We start from the raw sequence: 24,476 nt of genomic DNA on the forward strand, positions 1-24,476 counted from the left end.
GCCTTCAGAACACCTCTTGTTAAAAATGATAATAAGGGGGGCTGGGGATGTGGCTCAAGCGGGAGCGCACTAGCCTGGCATGTGCGGGGCGCTGGGTTCCATCCTCAGCACCACATAAAATAAAAAGATGGGCTCGGGATGTGGCTCAAGCGGTAGCGCGCTTGCCTGACATGCGTGCGGCCTGGGTTCGATCCTCAGCACCACATACCAACAAAGATGTTGTGTCCGCCAAGAACTAGAAAATAAATATTAAAAATTTAAAAATAAATAAATAAAAATAAATAAATAAAAAGATGTTGTGTCCACTGAAAACTAAAAAATAAATATTTTAAAAAAATTCCCTCTCTCTCTCAAAAAAAATGATGACAAGGGGTTAGGGATATAGCTCACTGGCACAGTGCTTGCCTAGCATGTGTAAGACTCAATTCCTGGGTTCAATTCCTAGCATCTAAAAAAATAAAAGAAATGATGTCAAGAATCAAAGATAGTTTTAAGTTTTCCTCCCTCTTTGCCTTGCCAATCTTCCATTAAGAAAGTCTAAAGGCCAGGCGCAGTGGTGCACATGTGTAATACCAGTGGTCTGGAGGCTGAGGCAGGAGGATCGTGAGTTCAAAGCCTGCCTCAGCAAAAGCGAGACACCAAGAAATTCAGTGAGACCCTGTCTCTAAATAAAATATAAAATAGGAGTGGGGATGTGGCTCAATGGTTGAGTATCCCTGAATTCAATCCCCAGTACAAACAAACAAACAGCCGTCTAAAGGCAATCAGGCAGAAAAAAGAATGGGATCAGTTAATTTAAAAATTGGGTGAAGTTTTTCTAACAGAAAGCCACAACTAGTAAGGTGGAATGACAATACAATTAAGAAGAATTTTTTTTTTTTTTTAATGTGCACCAAAATACAATTGTTGGATTATGTCATGGCATGGAGCCAGCTACTCAGAAGCCTAGTTCACATCTCCTTTCCACTACTCACAGCCTTCTCGGGCCAAGTAGAGGTTCCGGGTTCCAGTTGGCTTCTTCACCTTCTTTGTCTGAAGCTTTGCAGCCTCATCACGGGTCACAGCCAAGTCAACCTTGAGCTGCCGGCCATCCAGCTTAAGGCCACCACCCTGTAACAGATTGTAACCCTCTCTTCAAATACACAACAAGCAGAAACTGAGCACCTGACAAGGAACACCAAGGAAAGGGAATCAGAAAACCCCAATTATATTGTGGAAGTCAAGTCCCAGGATATTTCATCCCAGCTGTCCACAAGTGGATCCCTGACCCTCATAATATTTAGTATAGCTAAGCAAAAGGTCATGTGTGTACTGAGGGCAGTCAACAGTAATGGATTTACTTTAGGGGAGATGATTAATTCCAAAGTAGGCCAAAATAGAGTAAAATGAACTGCAATCAGGTTAATTTTTAGTATTCTAAAGAAAGTTAGTAAAATGGTAGTAACTAGAAAATATAAGGGATAATGGCAATACAGGAAAACTTTATCTCAAAACAATATATACTTGGTTACATAACACAGAGAAAAATTCTCAATCATCCACACACTTTCTCAAATATGTATTCCATTTCACAGATTGTCTTAATACCTTCATGACACATCATGTCATCAGCCTAGGATAGAGGCCACATAGACAGCAATTGATAAACATTAGAGAAATTATTATACCTGTTTCCTTGCCCAAGAAATAGGGATAATATTCCTATTTACCTCATGGGGCTGACACAATGATTAAATAAGGTAATGCATGTAAAGTTCAGTGCCTAACACGCACCAAGTGCTAGTTTATCAGCAGCAGCAGCATTAACAAAAATAATGAAACTTTGTGTAAACACCAGATCTTGCCCCTAGGAGTCACTCTCTCCTACATTATGGGGTAAAAGAAAAGCTTTCCTTACCTCAGTCTCTGGAGAAGCAGCTGCAAGGCATTTCTGAGCTGCTTCTTGAGTCATGAACTGGGCAAATGCACAACCTGCACAAAGACACAAAATTAAATGAAATCACAAACTCCCATAGCCCACCAGTAAACCAAAGACAATAATGCAAATGGCCACAGCCTGGCACAAAAAGAGGAAGAAGTAGCATCCATTTATTAAGTACCAAGAGGCAGTGAAGGTCAAAATCGAATGACAGCACATCTACTCCTCTCAATAAAATTTTATTACTCCCTTCATCTTCCTTAACGTATCTTAGAACTTTAGTATCAACACTTTTCTCCTTAATAATATCCACATAAAATGATAGAGAAATTTCAGGTAAATATTTAACTCGGCTGTACTTACTGAGAGCCTATCAGAGGACTAAAAGATGAAGCAGGAACCACTTAGCCCCGAAATTAATTACATCTCACTGTCTCAGTCACTTGAGAGGCATCAGATCTACCTCCTGGGGTAAAAAAGGCCTCCATTACATGAATATCCCAAGAAACCAGAATCCAGAAGCTCAATTCTTGGTTTATGCTCTAGAATCACCATAAAGTACTTTCATTGGATAGACGAAGGGCCATCAGCCCAAATTTCTACTATTGACATAAAGCAGCTTTTTAAAGCAAAGAAAAAAAAAAAAGAAAAAGAAGAGATATAGTTGTTATATTTTGTTAGCACTTTTTAAACTTTAAATATTCTCCATATATGAAAACACTCCCATATTTCCTAGAACTACTGGGGCATTATCTTCTGCCTGTGACAGGAATAAATGGTAGCAAACTAACTGAAAGGACACAAATGGCAAGCCAACCCAAGGGTCACCATTCAGTGAAGATGTCTCTGCCTGCTCCAGACAAGGCTAATTGCTCCTACTTCTGTGTCCCCACCAGCTCCTGTCCTCCACTCATCTCTCTCTTACAGCACTGGTCAGGTGGTGTCTTCCCAAACACAGTGAACATCTTAGGACTAAGAACCACCACCATAGTGTACAGTATGAATAAATACCCAACAAAATAACAAACACAGTTGGACCTCTGCATCACGAGTTCCACATCAGTGGAGTCAACTGACCAAGAAACGAAAATATTTGGGGGGAAAAAATGTCTATACTGAACACAGACTTTTTTGCTTGCTGTTCCCTAAATAATAAAGTTTAACAACTATTCACATTATATTAGGTATTACAACTAAACTATAGATAATTTACAAAATACAGAGGATGCAAATACTACAATATACAGATTGTATGCAAAGACTACATCATTTTTTTTTAGAGTGGGAGAGAGAGAGAGAGAGAATTTTTTAATATTTTTTTTTAGTTTTTGGTGGACACAACATCTTTATTTTATTTTTATGTGGTACTGAGGATCGAACCCAGTGTCCCGCGCATGCCAGGCGAGCGCGCTACCACTTGAGCCACATCCCCAGCCCCAACGTCATGTTTTTAATAAGAAACTTAAGTAGCTACAGATTCTGGTATACGCCATGGTCCTAGAACTAATCCCCCATGGGTACTATAGAACAAGTATAATGAAAGAAATACAGAGGGAAAGATTTCTAACAGGCATATTGACCTAACCAACCAATTTAAAGAAAATGAGTATTTTCTCTCTCTCTCTCTCACTTAACCACTGGCCACATCATCAGCCACCCCCATGCTTTTTTAAAATTTTGAGACAGAGTCTCATTAAGTTGCTCAGGGCCTTGCTAAGTTGCTGAAGCTGGCTTTGAATGTGCAATCCTCAGCTTCCCAAGCCACTGTGATTACAAGTGTGTGTCACTACACCTGACAGTACTTCTTTTTAAAAATTTTTTTGAAGTTATAGATAGACAGAATGCCTTTACTTTACGTTTATTTTTATGTTGTGCTAAGGATCGAAGCCAGTACCTCACACATGGTAGGCAAGCACTATGCCACTGAGCTATAGACCCAGCCCAGTACTTCTCCCTTAATAAGGATTTTATCATTAAAATTTCCAGGGTCAGTACTGGGTTCAGTCTTAACATTTCAGATAATATTTAGCTCTTCTAGGCAATGAAATGGCATGCTGAGGGGGATACACTGCAGGAGGAGCACAAGTTTGCCTGAGTAGGCAAAACAGATGTCAGAAAAATTTAATATGAGTTAGGAAAAGATAATACATTAAGAAAAAAAATTAAAATTATGCTTTTAAGATCATTAATTCTGTTAACTTTAATAGCCCATGCTGCAGTCTGGCTGGGCACAAAATAACCGAGCCGCCACACAGCCTTGTAGTTTCAAAACAGGAACTCCTTTATTCTCCGCACTCCCGTGAACACGCACACGCACACGGCCTTCTCCGGTCTTCTCCTGGGACATACCCCACACACACACACACACACACACACACACACACCACACCACACCAACCGGAAATCCCTCCTCCGGAAATCCCTCCTCCGGCACTTCCCCAACCAATGGGAACTCTCCGGGAATCCCCAAGAGAACTCCAAAGTAGCAGTCCAAGGAGGACAGCAGGGGTCTAATATACAATTGAATACACAGCTTAACATAACCATTATCATCTCAATGGCATGCTGGCGTCTCAACCACTCCGTTCTGGCAAAAATGCCAGGCATCAAAAATGCCAGCCTATGGCTCTCAGCATCTCCCCCCTTCTGTTTAATTAAACACCAAGCTGTGGCTTAGGGACTGTGCCTGTTAGGCTGTCCAATACTACATATGGTCCTTACCCGTCATCGGATGAGCTAACCTCAAGGCGTCAGCCTCCTGTCTTAGGTTGATACCACTGCAATTGGATCTTACCCGTCACTGATTACCGGTCCAGCATACAGCATACTTGTGGATAGGCCTATGCACCAGTGGGGGGATGAAGTTCTTTGCCTCACCTCTGTTGGCCCCCAAATTTGGCCTTTGCCAGTGGGGGGGGGGTGAGGTTCTTTGCCTCACCTCTGTTGGCTCCCAAATTTTAGACCATCACTAGCAGAAGGGAGGAGGATGCAGAACGCCACAACACCAAGCCAAATGACGGCTCCTTTGGAAAAATTGTACCACAGGTGGCACCATCAGCAAAGATACTCCAGCACTACCACAATTCGCTGCACCAACAGATAGTTCACAATGCATACTATGTGCTTCCTTCAGAGTACTATGGTCCTTTGAAAACTTTGCTGCTAAAAATCACCAGATGTTCAGCCAATATCTGCCTCAGCTGCTTACATTTTGGGTGAAATACGTCGATATAAAAATGATGCAGTTTTGCCTTTTGTACGATTGCTGCTGCACCATGATAAACTTGTTCCTTTTGTCACAGCAGTGGCGGAATTAAACTTGAAGGATACCCAAGATGCAAACACAATTTTTAGAGGAAACTCTCTGGCTACCTGATGTCTGGATGAGATGATGAAAATAGTGGGAGGGCACTACCTGAAAGTAACCTTAAAATCTACTCTAGATGAGATATGTGAATCCTCAAAATCCTGTGAAATTGATCCTATTAAATTGAAAGAGGGAGATAATGTAGAAAACAATAAGGAAAATCTGCATTACTATGTGGACAAGTTATTTAGTACAATTGTAAGATAAAGTATGAGCTGCCCCACTGAAATGTGTAATATCTTTTATTCTCTAAGGCAAATGGCTACTCAGAGATTTCCTAATGACCCTCATGTTCAGTACTCTGCAGTGAGTAGCTTTGTATTTCTTCGTTTCTTTGCTGTAGCCGTAGTATCACCTCATACTTTTCATTTGCGACCTCATCATCCAGATGCACAGACAATTAGGACATTAACTCTCATCTCAAAAACCATTCAAACTTTGGGAAGCTGGGGGAGCCTTTCTAAAAGCAAGTCAAGTTTCAAAGAGACATTCATGTGTGAATTTTTCAAAATGCTTCAAGAAGGATACATTATAGCAGTTAAAAAGTTCTTGGATGAAATTTCATCGACTGAAACTAAAGAGTCCAGTAGTACAAGCGAGCCTGTGCACTTGAAAAAAGGTGAAATGAATAAAAGAGCTCAGGGAAGAACTCGAATTGGAAAAAAGAATTTCAAGAAACGGTGGTTCTGCTTAACCAGCAGGGAGCTCACCTACCACAAACAGCCAGGCAAAAAAGCCACGCGTCATTCCGACTCGGCTATGGCTCTCAGCACGCCCAAAAGACATATAGTAAATCAAATGTAAACTACATTCTGAAAATATCAACCCAATATACTAGTGCACTCAAGAAGGGGTAAAAGATATTGAATACCATAAAAGTAAAGCAATATCATACCCATATTTGGAATATTCTAAGTAACTCTAGCTGCCCATTTTTAGAAAAAACTGGCAATGAAGAAGGTCCAAGAAGAATAACTGAATATTATGCAGAAGACACCTAAGTGGTTATTATAGTTGAACCCATTCATTTTACAGATTAAAAGAAAAAAATAAAGCCCATAGTAGTTAAATGATTTGCCCAAAATCACCCAGATTGGATGGGGGTGAGGGGCAGGAATCACCCAACTCATCTGTGGCATGGTTGGGATTATATTCCTAATCTCCAGAAAGCTGTTTAGTTCTGACATATTTATATTTCTTTTTCTGAGTAAAAATTTAAAAAATGATAGTCTTATCAATTTGGAAAATAAGGTTTAGACTACATATTCTTAATCTATGGATAATTTCTAAAGAGCCCACACCTTCAGAAGTAGCATTTTTCTGGAGAGTTTCTATCTTTTGCTAGATCTCAAAGGAATCCAGTGCTTTAAAAGAACAAATACAATCCAAGAAGACAAAGATCAGAATGGGCTGAAAATCCTTATTTAACAGTGATATACTACAATAAGAGGTTAACCTTTGGAGCACAACATAATTTCAGGGGAAAAAAAAAAATCTCAGGCAGCACTCCTGCCACATAGTTTTCTTTCTGATTGTTGCCATGCAACAAAGTTTCTCTGTCAGCTTCCATTTCTAACAAAAGAAGGGGGCGCTGTACTTTCAAGCAATGTGGAATGATAAATACCTATGAGATGTTATCATTTTTGAAATTCAAAGGAGAACAACAAATGAAATTCATTACCCTAAAGTAAATAAGCAAGGGCTTAAAAAGCTTACATAAAATTATGGCTGGCAGCACCATTAAAGCTACTGTTTGACATCATGGAAGATAACTTCAGAACATCCATGGGCTTAAGGAAGCCAGAGGCAGAACAGACCGTGGACACCTCAGAATGGTACACATTATGCCTTCATGGGACCAGTCAACATCCATGGCAATGGCCAGCTGGTGGCAAATACCTTTAGAATGTTCTGTGTCTGGATGCAAGACAATGCGGACATATTTAAGATCTCCAAATTGCTGGAGGAGCTCTCCAAGTTCTTCTTCCTCTGAGTCAAAGGACAGGTTTCTACGAAGACAACCAGAAGGTCACAAGAAAGGTCAATTACAAAGTGAGATCTATGTTCCACTACAAAATAAATGAATTAGACATTTATAGGGGGAAAGAGGGAGGGAGAGAAGGAGGGGGTGGGGAGAGAGGAGCAGAGAAGGGGAGAGAGGAGCAGAGAAGGGGAGAAGGCCTGGGCCCTTGCCTCTAGTGCCTCTCTGGCAGTTTCCTCACTTGTGTGAATGAGAGGCTCAGAGAATTGCTTTTGTCCATGGGGGGGGAAAAATGAACACAACTGCTCACAACCACTCTTCCTTGTTCAGAAATAGCACCAATACAGAAGGGGTGGACTCCAATAATCAGGCTTCTGCAATATGACTCTGCCCCTTGGTCCCAAGGGACTTTCTTATATCAATCAGATTCTCTAGCAGAGAATGAAACTTAAATAGACATATACAAAGACTTGAATTCTATTCAAAATAGTAGTATCCCAACCAAGACTTCCAAGGTACTAGAAATCTTCTACAAAGTGACCTAGGTGGTGGTTGTACAAATATATACATGTGAAAATTTTCACTTACTAGTAATGTACTTTACATAACATGTTATACCTATTCAAAAAAAAAAAAAGGCAGGGTCGCTATAGAAAAGACCCACAAACGCCAGCAGCAAGGTCCTAGAATTACCCAGATTCTCATCAGCTTCTTGAGGTCCACTCTTTGACAACTTTGATTCTATAAGCCACCCTTGTGTTTATCCCACAAACTCTCTTTTTCACTCAGGATGGCCAAAATGAGTTTCTCTTACTAAAACCAAAGTTTCTCTTACTACAACAGTCTAGTGAGAAAAAGTTCTGTCCCTCTCATCCCAGATTAGACAGTTTTTTCTTCTGTGTTTCTATGAAATCTAGGTTTCTATTAAAATTCTATAAAAGTCAGAAACTCCTTCATAATAACAGAAATAGAAATATAATAAAGTGTACTAGCTAAGTGCAAAAAAATAAATAATTACATGTTTAGCATCTCTAACCCAAATACCAATTAACCTTCTGAGCACTGACACGATGCTCAAAAACTTCTGGACTCTGGATTTTGGACTTTTGGATTAGAGACAGACACTAAACTGGTAAAATGTATGCAAATATTCTAAAATCTGAAAAACTCAAATCTTTTTTAACACTTCTGGTTCTGTGCATTTTAGATGAGGAATACTCAACCTGTACTTATTTCTTCTGATGGAATTACAAATGCTGGAAGATTCTGTTCTCCTAAATTTTGATATACTATAAAGATTCCTCATCTCTCCAGCTATGCACATCCTTCCAGGGTTATAAAAAATAGCTCCTAGTAATTGCAACAATTTTACTTTGCTTATACTCAATAAATAACCCCATAACTAATTCTAGTTTATGGGATAATCAGATAAATAGAAGTTTTGTATAATAAGATATATAGAGGATATATCTATATTATTTCTTCTAATTTGCTTCATCATGTATATCCAACCCCTTTACATCCTATTTCACCCCTTTATTTCCCTAAGTTATTAACTAAAACACACACAGAAAAGTAATGGAATCCTTGGTATTGAGGTCACAGGCTTCTGAATGTAACTTTTCTCCTTTCTGTAATACAAAATTATTTACATGGAAGTTCCAAATTTTGCAGTTTAAAAAAATGGAAAAACTATGGAAAGATATAATAGTAACATAAGTTACTATTAAGCAAGAAATGGGAAATAGCCAGTTTTGGCCAAACTCATCTTTGTAAAAATATTTATGTGGGCATCTGAAGGGATGATTTCTGAGTAGTGATTAAGGTTTAATTTTTTTTTCTACCTGCTCATGTATTTGCCAAATATTCTACAATGAACATATAAGTTACCTATATAACAAAAACAATATTAAAAGACTATACAGGAGAATAAAATACATACTTCTAAAAGTAGATCCAAATGAGCCTAGTGCACTAGAACTAAGGAAAGGACTAGAAGACATGCTTGAGATGAACTGAAGATATCCTGAACTATAAAAACGTCAATCTACTGTTGGTAGGGCTGAAATAGCAACAACAAATGTGCAATAAGACCAAGTTCTACCCTCATCCCACACCACCACGTTTTCTTGGAAACAGGATGTCTTACTTATTCTGGACACCGCTTTAAAAGTTAAGGTAGTATTGAGAGAAAAATCATTTGTGACAAATGTGTCACCCCAGTACTCCCTCTAAAACAAAGGCCAGAACCAAGATGTTCCTAACAGTTGAGATGCTAATTTGTTCCAAATAATGCCACCCAAATTACAAAGAATGAAATCTAAAGAGGACAAAATATCTGGACCCCTGCCACTCCTTACTTTCTGCTTTATAGTTCTGATTTTCCTGTGTGTCCCATTGTTTGGTACATTCCCAGATCAGATGTGATGTCCTAATGGTCTTACAGCATGTAACTTTCTGGGCTTGGTAACATGAATATTGCCCAAAGGAAGCAAGCACAGGAGGGAGCAGGATGGGAGGGGAAGATGGGATGGAGGAGAAAGAAAAAAGAGAGGTAAAAAGAAGAAGTGGGGAGAAGAGTTGGGTAAGTGGGAGAAGAGAGGGGAAAAAAAAAAGGAAGAGAGGAAATCTGTCAAGGCAATGAAAACAACAGTTCTCTAGGTAGAAAGCATACCTGATAAAAACAGTTTTGCCTTCACTCACATCAGAGGGTAATTTCCTCTTCTTTTTCTTTGAGACGTGTATATCTAAGGTAAAAAGAAAAATGAGTAGTGATTAAGGTTTAATTTTAAAAGACTATATAGGTGCAAGCCATATAACAAAGGGCTAACTTCTTAAATATGTAAAGATCTTGCATAAATTAATAAAAAAAATTTAAAGGTGAACAAAAGATATGCAGCTAAATATATGAAAAGATGCTCAAACTCAAAATTAAGGAAAAATATAGCAAAGGGGCAGGGATGTAGCTCAATGGTAGAGCATGTGTTTAGCACGTACAAGGCCCTGGGTTTAATCTCCAACACAAGAAAAGAGAAGAGAAACTGCACAAGAAATGAAAGACTACTTTCACCAACAGATTGGCAAAACCAAAAAGACATGGAATCCAATGTAGTGCAGATGTGAGAAAGATACATTCCTATATAAGGCTGTGATAATGTACATTTTCTGGAAATATAAAACATGTAGGATCTTTTTCTTTTTTTTAAATAATTTTTAGATGTTGATGTACCTTTATTATTTATTTATTTATATGTGGTGCTGAGGATAGAACTCAGTGCCTCACACATGCTAGGCAAGTGCTCTGGCAGTGAGCCACAACCCCAGTCCCAAACATGTAGGATCTTTAAGGAGAAAACATACACATAAACATGTTATATTGTGTGTGTGTGTGTGTGTGTGTGTGTGTGTGTGAGTGAGAGAGAGAGAGAGAGAGAGAGAGAGAGAAAGAGAGAGAATATATGTGTTTTTGCTTATAACTATGTTAAAATGTTCTCTAGATCCATAAGAAACGTAACACTGGTTGTCTCTGGGGGTGTGCCCTGAGAGGCTGGGGATCTAGATATAAGGGATATTCAATACTTATTTTGAAGAATAAACATATATACTTGTGTGTACACAGGAAATTTCCAGACAATTATACAAGAAACAACAGTTGTTACTTTGGGGAATTATTAGGAGGACTGTTGAAGAACTTTACTTTCCACATTATACTCTTCTATACTGCATTTTCTGGCTTGCTCTCATTATCATGGTTTAGTCCTGTAAGTTTTTCAGGTGAAAGAATGGTCAGAGACAGCTGAATCTGGGATGTAGGACGCAGAGTTTCATGGTCCTTTCAGTGTAAAAGTTTCAATTCTAAAGTGGCTACCATTCCAACCTCATAGAAAATCTTGTTTCCTCTGATTTCTCATATGGTCAAACCAATATGGAAGTCAAAGAGCTGAATAAAAATGTCCAACTAGACAAGCCAAAGGTCCAGTTCTTGGTCATTTCTTTTTCTATAACGACTTGCCTTCCTCAATAAATGAGTTAACTCTCAATCAAGGTAGCAATAGGGATTTGTAACAGTTTTACAAAATGCTTACAGAGGTCCTTAACATGAACTGAATTGTGTCCCTCCAAAATTCATACACTGAAGGCCTAATACCCAATGTGATTGTATTGGGAAATAGGGACTTTGGGGAGTTAATTAAAGCTAAGTGAGGACATTCAATAGGTTTAGTGTCCTTATAAGAAGTGGAAGAAAGACCAGAACTCATTTTCTCTCTCCCCACATTGAAGCACACAGGAAAAGGCTTTATGAGGCCACAGTGAGACGGCAGCACTTTACAAGCCAAGAAGAAAACCTCTCCAGGGACTAAATCAGTCGGCACCTTGATCTGGAATTTGTGAGAAAATAAATCTCATGTTTAAGCTTCCCAGTCTATGGTACTTTGTCATGGCAGCCTGAGTTCATTATTCAATCATTTATCCCATCTGAACTCAAAAAAAGGTTGTTTGACACCACTTTGGTATTGACATGCAATATATCCTATTTATCCAGTTATATATTCAATTTGGACAATGAAGACTTTAGTATCTCAGTATTAAACTAGGTTTTAAATTGCCCAGGAAAGAGTCTTAATCCTCAAATACCACTTTAAATTCATTTTGAAAACAAAAATTAAATGTCAAGCAAAAAAACCCTTTAAAAGAAAGGAACATAAAGGTTTCCTTTTCAGCATTTAAACATAAATTTGGTTGAACAACTTAGGGTCCTATTTAAAGAGACCGGGGCAGAAATTATGTAATTTTTCAATAACTTATTATTTATGAAGATCCAAGCAAACCTTCATCCTCTTTTTCTTCAGCACTGCTATCACTCTGTGCCAATCCCTCTCCATCAATGCTATCTCTTTCCTCCAGGTCACTGTCCTCATCAGAGTGGTCTTCCTCACTACTTTCTTCAGGAGCTGCTCTCTTGACTGCTCTGCAATGACATAGTTCAGACCTAAGGATCTGAGTTGTTTCATGGCTATTCCACTTCATTATGCACATCAATTTTAGGAAGACAGGAAAATTCTCCCTCTCAGGGACAATCCTGTATCTTCCTCTATTGTCTCAGAACAGGCTCACTGCTTACCTCTTCTGAATTTGCACATGATTGGTCATTTTTGATTCTTTACTCTCCTCCTCCTCTTCATCATCATCATCATCATCATCATCATCATTGTCATCGTCACCGTCGTTGTCGTAATCATCATCATGATCAACATCATCTTCTTCTTCCTCTTCCACCTTGCTATTCTTTTTAGTTGATTCCTGACATTTAGGTTTATGACTCTTCTCCTCATCTATGGAGGAAGGTAAACAAAGGAATTTCTCTAATAGCCAAAACAAGGTTGTTTTAACTGGAGCAACTAATACTCCAAGTTTCTAGTTCTTTGGTTTTTCAGAATTTCATATATTTTTCTTGACTGTATGGTAGGCCATTCATAACTACTGGTTCCACATCCTGAGATTCAACTAAATATAGATCAAAACTATACTTTTTTTCTCTGTAATCATTCTCAAAACAATTCAGTATAACATCTATTTACACAGCACTACACTGTACTGAGTATTAAAAGTAGTCTGTAAATTATTTATAATACATGGGAGGATACTGTGGAATCCATGCAAACCTACACCATTTTATATAAGAAACTTCAACATCCCAGAATTTTGGTATCTGAGGGGGATCCTGGAACCAATCCCCCATAGGTACCAAGAGACAATTATATATAAGAAATGAAGCTATGAGGAAGGGAAGGAAAAAAAGAAAAAGAAAAACAAAACACTCATCAACCAGATTTCTCTAGAGTTTGTCTCATCTTCAGAAGCCTGAAGGTTAACCTGCCCTAGAATTAGAGAACAGCAGCTCAGCCTCTCTGTACAGCCCACCACTTATATACTATACCCAGCACAATGATCACTCAGAGGACCAAGCATAAACTTCAATCTCAGTGAGATCTATTCTGAGACCTTGGTGGCTCAAAAACCAACTATTCTCTAAATGAAATTCAAGTTTCAAGTTTCTCTATTCTGAACGTTTCATCATTCCCATGAAAAGTTGGGAAAAGAGAGCAAGTACAGGGAACAATAAACTCAGGCCCTTCCTCACCCATGTCCATACCCCATGAGTGGGCTTAGAACTAAAAAGATCTTATTTTGGTATCAAATCACCAGATGGTCTGATATGAAGTGACACAAAGCTCTGGGCTCATTTCTGAGCCTAAGGAACTCAAAAGAGTTTTTCCTGTATGCTTGGTTTTGGTTTTTTTGTTTGTTTTTTTGCCTACTCTTGTGCTTTTGATGTCTCCAGCCCAATATTCTCACTCTGACAAGCAGTTTCCTTCATACTTTTAGCATAAACACAAGAGTTTTTTTCACACTCTCATCCAGGATATCCAACCTTCCTATCCAATGCCTTACCTGGGGCAGAAACAGTCTTTGTATCTTTATATTTATCTTTTGCCACGGCCCAGTCCACTGCCACTGTCCGCCCTGTCAAATAGGAAAGTGGCATCAGCAAGGCTTTCCTCCTCCTTAATATCCCTACTCCTGTATGTGACTTTCAACCCATGAAAGACAGTAATGGAACCAGTGGAGACAAGGAAACACCAATTCAGAAATGACTGAACTTTAGCTGCTCTTTTTAATTCTTAAAACATTTTAACAATTACAAATTTTGCCTATCACAGGCACCACACCTTAGTAAAGATGAAGGAGAAAAAAATGAAGAATTAGAACATTGTTTCCAGTTAAATCAGCAAGTAGCAAAACAGGCATTCTGGACTAATGGGCACCCTACTCAAAAGCTAGAAAATCTCTTAGGCACAGTACCTGAGTAGCCTCAGTGAGTTTAATAGTCCATGAATGCTGAATAGTAGTCACAACCAAGAGGAGGAATCTACATACCAACCTGCACCTATCAGTGATTATTTCCAGGACATTCTTCATTAAAAATTTAAGAGGATACTCTCACCAAATAAAGATAAGAATCCTAGCATGTATTCTGTCAAGTTTAACTTCAAGATCAAGCACTAGAAATATTTTACCAAAACAGCTAGTAGTGACTCTCCACAGTGCAAACACCTTTTTAAAAAATGTTGAAAGTGGGTTACTGTGCTAATTCACCCATATACCAGAAATATCTGGGTCATGGTATGGTTATAGAAAACTTACCTTTTATCTCTTTCATGTTCATTCCTTTGAGAGCTTTTCCTGCTTCTAGGAGATTTTTGAACTGAACAAAAGCAAAACCACGCATCTTTCCATCTATATAAAATGTACAAAAAATTTAGAGGCAGCAGTGCGGAGCCACAAAGCACTAAGGAGGAGATCAGAGCAACCTGGGCTGACAAAATGGCCCAAATCCCAACAACCAGCCAGGTAGTCCCTTCCCAAAAGCAAAAGTTTATATTCTCTTGTTAAGTGAACCCTGACTCATGCTTGAGGAGAGCCAAGAAGTCAAAAGCAAAAGTAACTAATCTTCTAAAATTAATCCTAATCTAACTAAAAACCATCAAGGGACTAGCACTATTACTTGGGTTTTCATTACTTGCCAAGTTCTGTGTCAGACATTTCATAAATAGCCTATCATCATATTCAATTCCCAGTACCACCAAAAAAAGGAAAAAAATACAAAATAAAAAGGGTTTAGCAAATTAGTAAGATCTTATCTCAAAATAAAAAATAAAAAGGGCTGAGGATCTAACTCAGTATAGAGGACCCCTGGGTTCAATCCCCAATACCATTAAAAAAAAAAAAAAAAGTATAGAGGACCCATGATATACATCTAGGGCTGATAAAGAGTAAGACATGAAGCTTGTATTTCTGGTTCAAGGCAATATGGAAAAAGACATCAGATGAAGATTGATATTAGTACCTTGCTTCCTTGGGATATTTACTTCCAGAACAGCTCCAAATTGAGCAAATATTGTTTTCAAGTCATCTTCTGAACACTATAGCCAAAAGTGAAGAAAGAAAAATAAGAAATTTATCTCATCAAATAAACATGAAGCATTGACTACAAAGATCATTCATTAAGAATAATATGAATTTTTTTTTATTTTTTACTTCTGAAACTAGGTTATCAAAACAATTCTGAATTGATGACATCTTACTTTATATTTAAATATATTTACTTTTTTTTGTATCCAAGGGGCCAAAAAGGCAGATGTCAGAGAGTTTTTCCACTCTCCTTCATAGCAGATTTCCCAAAAAGTAGGGCATCTTACCATTCAATGTCCTTAAAAGTTATTGTTAATACAGGCCTATTTTTTCAAGTTAGTAGGCTAAGGTTCATTCCCAGGAGGAATTAAGCCAAATTATACCATCCTGTAAGGAGCTCTACCAGTGAGCATACCTTGGCTCCAACTGCCTCCAGAACACATACAGCAACCCACTTTCTACATTTTCAGAAGGTATTTGCACTAAGTTAAGTTCTTTATCACTTACCTTAAAACTCAGGTTCCGAATAATTAATCTGGCTTTCTTATCTGCCACTTTGGCTTTCTTAGGCTTCAGTTCCTTCTTTGGGGACTCCGAATTTTCTAAAAATATAAAAGGCATGGAATAACTCTAAGCTCCAAAATGAATCACTTCTAGATTAGACATCACAGGGCAAAAGCTATTAGTAACAGATGGCATTTACCACAATGTTAAGCATGATATTAACCAGGAACACCAGATTTTCCAAGCTGAGGGGGAAGCAAAGGACTCAAATGAATATCAAAATACACCAGGTGATTCTGGATATCAAAAACAAATTCAAGGAGCTCTAAGTTCTAAAGCCTACCCAAGGCTGCTATGCCTCTTTCATTTTCATAGTGCTGCTCTCCAACCTGGGGGGAAACTCCCTTCAATTACTAGAAATTCACCATTTTTCTTCTTTTCCTTGGACTTATTCCTCAGTTTTTTCTTGGCAACAGTCACATTGATCTTGCAACCTTCAAACGTAGTAATCTCCTTGAGGGCCCTCTGAACATCTTCTGGCATGGAAAAAGTGACATAGCCAAAGCCTCGACACACTTTACTCCCTGGAACAAGAAAAAAAGTGAGTAGGGTGAATAGGACAGAAAATCATAAGCCAAGAACACTAAGTAAATCCTCAAAGGCTTAAGCTACTCCATTTGTGTACAATATGTCAAAATGCATTCTACTGTCAGTATAACTAATTAGAACAAATTTTTTTTTTAATTTTTTAATATTTATTTTTCAGTTTTTGGTGGATACAACATCTTTGTTTGTATGTGGTGCTGAGGATCGAACCTGGGCTGCACGCATGCCAGGCGAGCTCGCTACCGCTTGAGCCACATCCCCAGCCCTAGAACAAATTTTTAAAAATAATAAATTGCAGTTAACATACCAAAAAAAAAAAAAAAAAAGGCTTACACTAGTAGAAACCTTGTGATCAGTTTACCAAATGTCTCAGGACAGAAAGATACAAAGCTGGCATCTATGACCCCTTCCCCACTTTTTCAGAAACTGTTAGGTTTCTTCTTCTTTTCTAAGTTGGTATCTTGCTGTTAGTTCCTATTTTCCCCCTTTCCTGATAATCTTAAAAGTATGAAAGATCTGCTGGGCATGGTGGCATATGCCTGTAATCCCAGCTATTCAGGAGTCTGAGGCAGGATGACTACAAGTTCAAGGATTGACTCAAAATATAAAATAAAGAGGCTGGGGATATAGCTCAGTTGGCAGAGTGCTTGCCTAGCATGCACAAGGCCCTGGGTTCGATCCCCAGCACCATCAAAAAAATAATTAATTAATTTAAAGGGCTTAGCAAGACCTTGTCTCAAAATACAAAATAAAAACGGCTGGGGATCTAACGCAGTGTAGAGGACCCTTGGGTTCAATCCCCAGTAGTATTAAAAAAAAAAAAAAAAAGATTTGGAGGACCCATGATATACATTAGGTCCCCAAAGAACTCAATATCAAATAGGAAGAAAGATCACCAAGGAAAGTAGGAAATGTAAGTATGGTAACTTTGAAAATCAGAATATAAGATTGCAGTCCCTCTTTAGAATAAGTCAGCAACAGGGCCAGGGATGTAGCTCAGTAGTAAAGTGAATGCCTAGAATAGTTGAACAACAAATGCCTAAGGCCCTGACAAAAGAACCTCAAACAATAAACACTGCTCTGCAGATATTATTACCAATACTACAAATGCCTTAGCTATTCAGTATCAAATAAAACCTTTAATGCAAATTAGGTTCAGCAAGTTCCTTTTGCCAAAGAATAATCTGAGACAGAGGAAAGCAAGTGAATGTCACACAGGACATTAGTAGCTCAATTAATGCCTCCATACCAGCCCCATATTCTTCCATAGGATTCCAGAGAAGAATATTAGGATCAGGCAGGTGATAATTATGAAAATCAACTGTAACCCACCTTGGCCCTTTTTTGGTATGTTTATTTTGGTTTAACATAGTTTGCATGATGCAATTTTAAGTAATTTACTGTGTTAAAAAGGTCCACCCACTACCTGCAAAAGAAACAGAACTTGTCTTCTGCTTCCCTTTCAACTACACTTGAATCTCCTCCAGAGATTCATGCGCAATGTAACACAGGATGCAGCTCCACATAAGCTGGTTAAAGTTGACACTTAACAACAGGAAAGCATACCATGACAAGGATATCACTTCTTTTCTCTTGGAATTCCCTCACACCAAAAGCCTGCCTACTCGCCTTTCAAAGAATAAGAACAAGAAAAATCAAGGCCTTTCCTAATGAAAACAACCAAAAATAAAGCATCTCAAATGTGGAGGAGTTCAATGCCCAATAATTATGTCTACACAAAGCATTCTCAAATACATTCAGAATCCTCATAAGAACCCTTTGAAACTACCTCATCTTAAAGAAGCTAAGAGACATGACACTACTATTGGGGAAAACCTAACCTCACCCCCCGCCCCTCCCATTCCACTGAGTTACAGCACTCTGTCCAATATTTTCCAGCTGCCTGGACAAGAAAGTGTATAATTTTTTAAATAAGAGAAGTCATTAATGATTTAGACAAAAGTACAAAAGATTTAAGGTAAGGTTATATATAGCCTATATTCTGAAGACTCAAAGCAGAATTCCCAGTCAATAGCATGTTCTTCCCTAAAAAGACTGTCACATGGAACTTTATATAAAACCAAAATAAAAGTTTTGCAAATATTCATCCTTATTTTGTGTGTGTGTGGTGCTGGGGATTGAACCCAGGGATTTGTGCATGCAAGGCAAGCACTCTACCAACTGAGCTATATCCCAGCCCAAATATTCATCCTTTACCATACATGAATGCACTCCTTTTATTCTACTTCATTTTTTAAAAAATTCTAGTCAAACCTACACAAGACCCACTAATGAATAATAATCTGCAGTTTAAGAAACATTAAACTCTATATAGCACTCTCATTCTCTTATTCACTTATATCAATCTTAGAATGACAAAAGAACCAGGCAGTTGCCATGACTTGAATAACAATTAGAGCCATGTTGACAATCATAACTATAATTTCTGATATTAACAGAACAGAAATTAAAGTGGGGTCATTATTAGCACACATAATTCACACATTCACATATTCAGATAGATACCATGGAGCAGAAAAGGGAGTCCATAAGATACCAGTTCTTACCAGTTGTTCTGCTAAAAGGCAAAAAAGCAGCCACCTATAGAGACAAGTCTGGTACTTGACAAGAAATTAAATGTATATTTTGGGTAACACTGGATGCCTATCTCAGTGTTCCTTGTCAGTCTAAGAGAGAGAAAGGAATGTTCCTATAATTAAAACCCTTATAATTCTCATTCTAATACATGCCATCCATGCACCTAGGAGACATCAAACAGAAGGTGAAGTATACAGCAACATTCCACAAGTCAGTAAATCTCTTCAGTGGCTCAAGTCAAAAACCTTGGAGTTAGATCTAACTTCCAGACTCCTTTTGCTCATACTCCATATATTATCCATCAGCAAATCCTTTCAGTCTTACCTTCAAAAATGTCCATATTCCAACCACCTATTCCCACCTCCACTATTACCATCTAAGTCCAATATCATGATCTTTCACCTTGATTATTCCAAGAGCCTACTAATGGTCTCTTTGCTTCTGTCCTATTCTCCAATAGTCTATTTGCAACACAGTAGTCAGAAGAATATTTCAAAATGTAAACCAGATCAGTTTCTGCTCTCTGCTTAAAACCAGTGGCTTCCCATAGCACAGCAAAACCCAAATCCTTGCAATGACCTAAAAGGTCCTATATGACCTGGTATTCTATATTTCATCTCCTAATCCTTTTGCTTCACTTATTTCAGTCACGCTGCCCTCCTTGCTACTTCTCCCATATACCAGGCACACTCCTGCTTCAGTATGCTTGAGCTTGCTGTTTTTTCTTCTTTGGAATATTCTTCCCCCAAAGACATAAAGCTCACTCTCTTTCACCCTGTCTATATGGGCTCTCCTCCCCTGAAACCCCCCGATTGTACATAGACTCCCTGTCCCACTTCTCTTAGTTTTCTTCTTAGCATTTACCCCCACATCACAATATAGTTGGATTATTTGTTTTTTTGGATGTCTTCCACACTATAAAGATATAAGAACAAGGACTTCTGGTTTGTTGTGCACTGCTGTACCCCCAGGACCTATAATACTGCCCTAGCAACAGTAGCTATTCAATAAGCACTTGATGAATAAAGGCAAAAATGACTATCATACTGACTAAAAGCTCAAAGTCTGATGATCAGATTCTGGGTCTACTATTTATTAGATGTATGAACTTAAACCAAAGTTAGTATATTTCCTAAGTCCTATTCCTGTATGTAAAACAGGAATAAAATTCTTCATCCAGTAAGATTTTTGAGAAAATTAAATGAGAACATGTACCAAACTCAGCATTGTCACTTGGCAAGCAGTCTTTCTTTACTTTTACTTTACTGGGGACTGAACCCAGGGGCATTTTACCATAGAACTACAACCACAGCTTTTTTGTTTATTTATTTATTTTATTTTGAGTTGCTTAGTGCCTTATAAGTTGCTGAGGCTGGCCTAAAATTTTGTGATCCTCCTGCCCCAGCCTCCCCAGTCGCTGGGATTTCAGGCCTGTGCCACTGCACCCTGCAAAAACAGTGTTTTTAATAAAGCATGGGCAAGGCTTAAAAGTCCACTGACTGCCGCCGGGTGTGGTGGTGCTTGCCTGTAATCCCAGGGTTTCAGGAGGCTGAGGCAGAAGTTTAATAAATTCGAAGGTAGCCTCAATAACTTAAAGAAACGGGGGGGGGGAGGATTAAAAGGCTGAGAATATAGCTCAGTGGTAAAGCGCCCCTGGGTTCAATCCAAAGTACCAAAAGGGTAAAAAAAAAAGTTTGCTATTTTCATTATTTCCAAATAAGATCACGAACATAAATGTGCATAATATAAACTGAAAGCGCTACGGAAACCTAAAACGAGGCTCTGACTTTCATAAACCGATCCTATAGGCCCGTCTAAAGCCCATTCAGTTTGAAAAAGAAATTCAATTCCCGGTGCATTCTCTCAGGGGCATATAAAGAATAATTTGGCTCCCCGAAATTTGAAAAGGTGTGCTCAAAGAGATCCCGTCCCCAGGAAAACCCCAGCCCTCTCCTAGACCGTCCCGCCCCCTACCTTTCTCAGTCACCACGAAGCACTGCTTCACCGGGCCCACCTGACTGAACAGCTCTTCCAGCTGCTCGCTGCGGGCTGAGGGCGGGAGGCGACCCACAAACAAGGTCAGGCCGGCCATGAGACCGGGAAAACGAGGGTCGTGAGGCCAAGAGTGAACACGGCCACCGTACTCTGGTAGTAAAGACTGGCTGGAGTACCGCAACCACGCCGACTTGCCGGGCGATCCCGGAAGTGCTCTTCTCTCAAATGACTCCGGAGCAGAAAGCCTAATGGGACGGGGAAGAAACGTTCCGGAGTGAAAAAATAGTGACGCCCCGGGGGTGGAGATTTTGAGCGAGGCTCCACCCTCTGTCTCAACACCGATCCCTCCACAGTTTACTCTTTCTGAAAATCTCACCTCCCGAAAATCTATCCCAATTCCTCAAGATAGGCAAGAAAGGCCGGTTTGCTCTAGGCCTTATCCGGGATCTATCATATAACGAATGTTTTAAAATATTTTCTGAGGGTCTCCACAGATTTCCAGTTTACGCGCTTAAACTGCAGGCAGAACGCACACAGATGTACACCATTCGAACAATTCTCAAATTCTCAGAGAATATGAGACTAATGTCATCTAGGCTTCACTGACAAAGTGTAGCTACTAAAGTATGCATACATACAGATGGTTTATGGTTTGGACCTGGAATGTGCCCCAAATGTTCATGTGTTGAAGGCATGAAGGCTTGGTCGCCAATGAAGCAATGTTCCGAGGTCGGATTTTGGGGCAGTAATTGAATAATGTGGGCTCTGACATCATCAGTGGATTAATGCATTGATGTATTCATAATTTGAATGGACTTTTGGGGAGTGGTGGAAACTGAAGGAGGTGGAACCTAGTTGGAGGTAGTCCAACCTAGTCCCTTGGGGGACTATATCTTGTCCCCACCTCTCCTCCTCTCCCCTCCTCTTCCTTTATCTTCTTTTCCTCTGCCATGATGTTCTGATGTACCTCATCCCCAAACAATTAAGCCTAACGACCACAGACTGACATCTCTGAAACTTGAAACTATGAGCCAAAAATAAATTTTCTCCTCTAAGTTGTTTTTCTCAAGTACTTTGTCACAGTGACAAAAAGCTAACTAACACAGTACACAATTATGCTTTCAATAAATACTGAGCTCCCACTATGTGCCAGGCATTAGGGATAAAATCGGGGAGTTTAAAAAAAAAAAAAAAAACAAAACAAGGTCCCTGCCCTCCTATAGAAGATAGTCTAGTGAGAGAGACAGACTTTACTCAAAAAATCTTACACATATATCACAGCATGTACAGTGCAAGATCGTATCAGAACACACCCAAAGCAAACAAAGCACCCCACTTATGCGTACAGATTTAGAATCCAGTTCCAATCAGAGACAGGGGATGTTCCCCCAGGTCAGCTTATCAGACAGATCTAAGTTTGAGAGATCTAACTGAGCAGGAGAAGATCTGGATGCTCCTGGGTCCTGAAACACAAAGAGTATTTGCCATACATTAGGCTCAGGAACTGACCTGTTTGCAAGAACACGGCATCTGCAGAACACTTAGCTGCAAAAAATACCAAAGTACTTTCTAAATCATTGCTTTTAAATTATGATAGAAAGAATAAAAGGTAGAGTGAAAAATAAGTTTCCTTTTCTCTTCAAGCCCTATATACTCTCAATACATTTAAGGATGGATGGATGACTGGTTGGTAGTGTTGCGGGGAAAGGGAAATTCTGAATATCAGATTTATGAAGCCCTAGCTCCAAGTAAGTGTTATGTGCTTTAAAAAAAACACACACACACACACAACACAGTTCTTTTTAGACACATAACTCAGGAGAGGGAGCACTGAAATACAAAACAGATTGTTAAGGTTACTAGGTTAATCCTACCTAGGATAAAGAGAGCCAAATAGATGAGGGAAATGAACTGGATTGCTTGCACAAAGTTGTTTTGAGATTCCACATTCCTACCTGTTCTTTCTCTTTCCCTTCTGCACCCTTCACCTTAAAACCACAATTCCATCACCAAGGACTAAAATGCAAGCTTCAGGGCCCCAGCTGTGGTGAGGCCTTCCTAGTCTTGGCAGCAATATGTACAGAGGAGAAGGTTGTTCCAATATCTCTGCAACATTCTCTACTAATACTATTTGAAATACTTTGGATCCAAGTTTTTCTTAAAGAAAGAAAACAAACCGTTTCCCTATGCCCATCAGGGGGCAGCAGCTACCCACAGTGTAGGGTTCTGTGCCCCTCAGGACAACTGTATAGTTGACCCTTTCTACCCTCCCAGTAGTTCAGACCTGTGTCCCATCTATTTTTCTCACTTCCCTCGTATCCATTCATATAAGGGAGGGCACATTGTTCTTCAATCAGAAATATTTGCTCATCCATCTCCTCAGGACACACGCAGCGTTCTTTATTAAATAGTAAGAGTCTTGGAACCCTGAACGTGGCTTCCAGGGGAAATAAACTGCCGGCCTGCCCCTCATCCATCACTGTGCAGGAACCTGGAAAGGAGGTAAGAGAGGCTGGGCTCTTCTCAGCCTCTCCCAAGCCCCATCCCTCTGATTCTGCTACTCCTTGTAAACCAAGCCTTCTGTAATGCCAAGTCATTCTTGTTCTTCACAGTTAACACAACAGTAATTAATTACTGCTGCTATTTTGATTATTTATGTGATTAGTTGTTTACTGTCTCTTTCTTCAAAAGAATTGCAACTTCATAAAATCAGGGCTGGTGTCCTCCTCATTCACCTCTCTATCCTCAGCACCTATCATATTTTAAACATTCAATAAATGTTTTAAGAGAATGAATGGAGGTGAATTTGTCTCTCGGTCTTCCTCAGTACCAAGATTTGGAACTGCAGATGAATGCACTGGGATTTACCTGGACTCCTGAGAAACCTGCTTTGGTTATGGGATAAGGCATGAGACAAAAGGGAAGAGCTGTCTAACCAAAGTCTTGGCCTCTTTTTGAAGTCAAAGGGCTCTGGTAACTCTTACTGAGGAAAATCAACAGTGTTGGAGCTGGTGAACACCAAGCTGTACTCCCTCCCCAACTCCTTCCCCACCAGCCCCATACAGTTTCTGGACAGAAAAAAATGTGTGTGGTGGGAGGGGTACAGAGAGATTGGAGTTATCCAGGGCTTGCCTACTCTGTTGGTGTGTGTGTGTGCATGAACCCAAGGGCCCTCAATAGGGAGAGTCAGAAAGAGCAGCTGGTAAGGATTAGAATGAGGAAGAGATGGCAAAAAGAAACTGCATGTGAGCAGAGGCAGATAGAAGGGAAAGTGGAGAAGAAAAGGAGCAATTGCTCAGAGCAGCAAGTACTCCTTGCATGACACAATGCAGCACTGATGCTGAGCCTGCTACAGCCACTATGACACTAGTGAGAAATGCCTGTAATTAGGAGCCTGGCAGTTCTCTGGGCTTCAGCCCAGAGTGACGATGCAGCAAGAATTTCTGAGCCATGCTGAGCCAGGTGATGGAGGAGACATGGTCAGAACCATTCCAGGCCCATCCCTCAGCCTTGCCTGTACCATCCACCTCCCA

The 24,476-nt window shown here is 39.4% G+C and overlaps 1 protein-coding gene and 1 pseudogene across 1 annotated transcript in view; one reads left to right on the forward strand and one right to left on the reverse strand.

The window, feature by feature from the left end:
* Rbm28 (RNA binding motif protein 28) overlaps window positions 1-21,138 on the reverse strand; it is a 32,481-nt gene extending 11,343 nt beyond the window's left edge. The window contains exons 1-12 of the mRNA XM_026411668.2: window positions 20,923-21,138; window positions 16,170-16,328; window positions 15,748-15,842; window positions 15,176-15,251; window positions 14,473-14,565; window positions 13,720-13,791; window positions 12,389-12,599; window positions 12,096-12,235; window positions 9,941-10,013; window positions 7,185-7,294; window positions 1,898-1,971; window positions 975-1,110 (exon numbers count right to left, since the gene is read on the reverse strand). Coding sequence (XP_026267453.2) covers window positions 975-1,110; window positions 1,898-1,971; window positions 7,185-7,294; window positions 9,941-10,013; window positions 12,096-12,235; window positions 12,389-12,599; window positions 13,720-13,791; window positions 14,473-14,565; window positions 15,176-15,251; window positions 15,748-15,842; window positions 16,170-16,328; window positions 20,923-21,040 — 1,357 coding nt within the window. The 5' untranslated portion in view covers window positions 21,041-21,138. The remainder of the gene's footprint in view (window positions 1-974; window positions 1,111-1,897; window positions 1,972-7,184; window positions 7,295-9,940; window positions 10,014-12,095; window positions 12,236-12,388; window positions 12,600-13,719; window positions 13,792-14,472; window positions 14,566-15,175; window positions 15,252-15,747; window positions 15,843-16,169; window positions 16,329-20,922) is intronic.
* On the forward strand, window positions 5,289-6,089 carry LOC113198843 (ras GTPase-activating protein 2 pseudogene; annotated as a pseudogene).
* Window positions 21,139-24,476: the final 3,338 nt, after the last annotated feature.

The sequence above is a fragment of the Urocitellus parryii genome, chromosome 3, assembly GCF_045843805.1.
Source record: "Urocitellus parryii isolate mUroPar1 chromosome 3, mUroPar1.hap1, whole genome shotgun sequence".
In the NCBI taxonomy this organism is placed as follows: domain Eukaryota; kingdom Metazoa; phylum Chordata; class Mammalia; order Rodentia; family Sciuridae; genus Urocitellus; species Urocitellus parryii.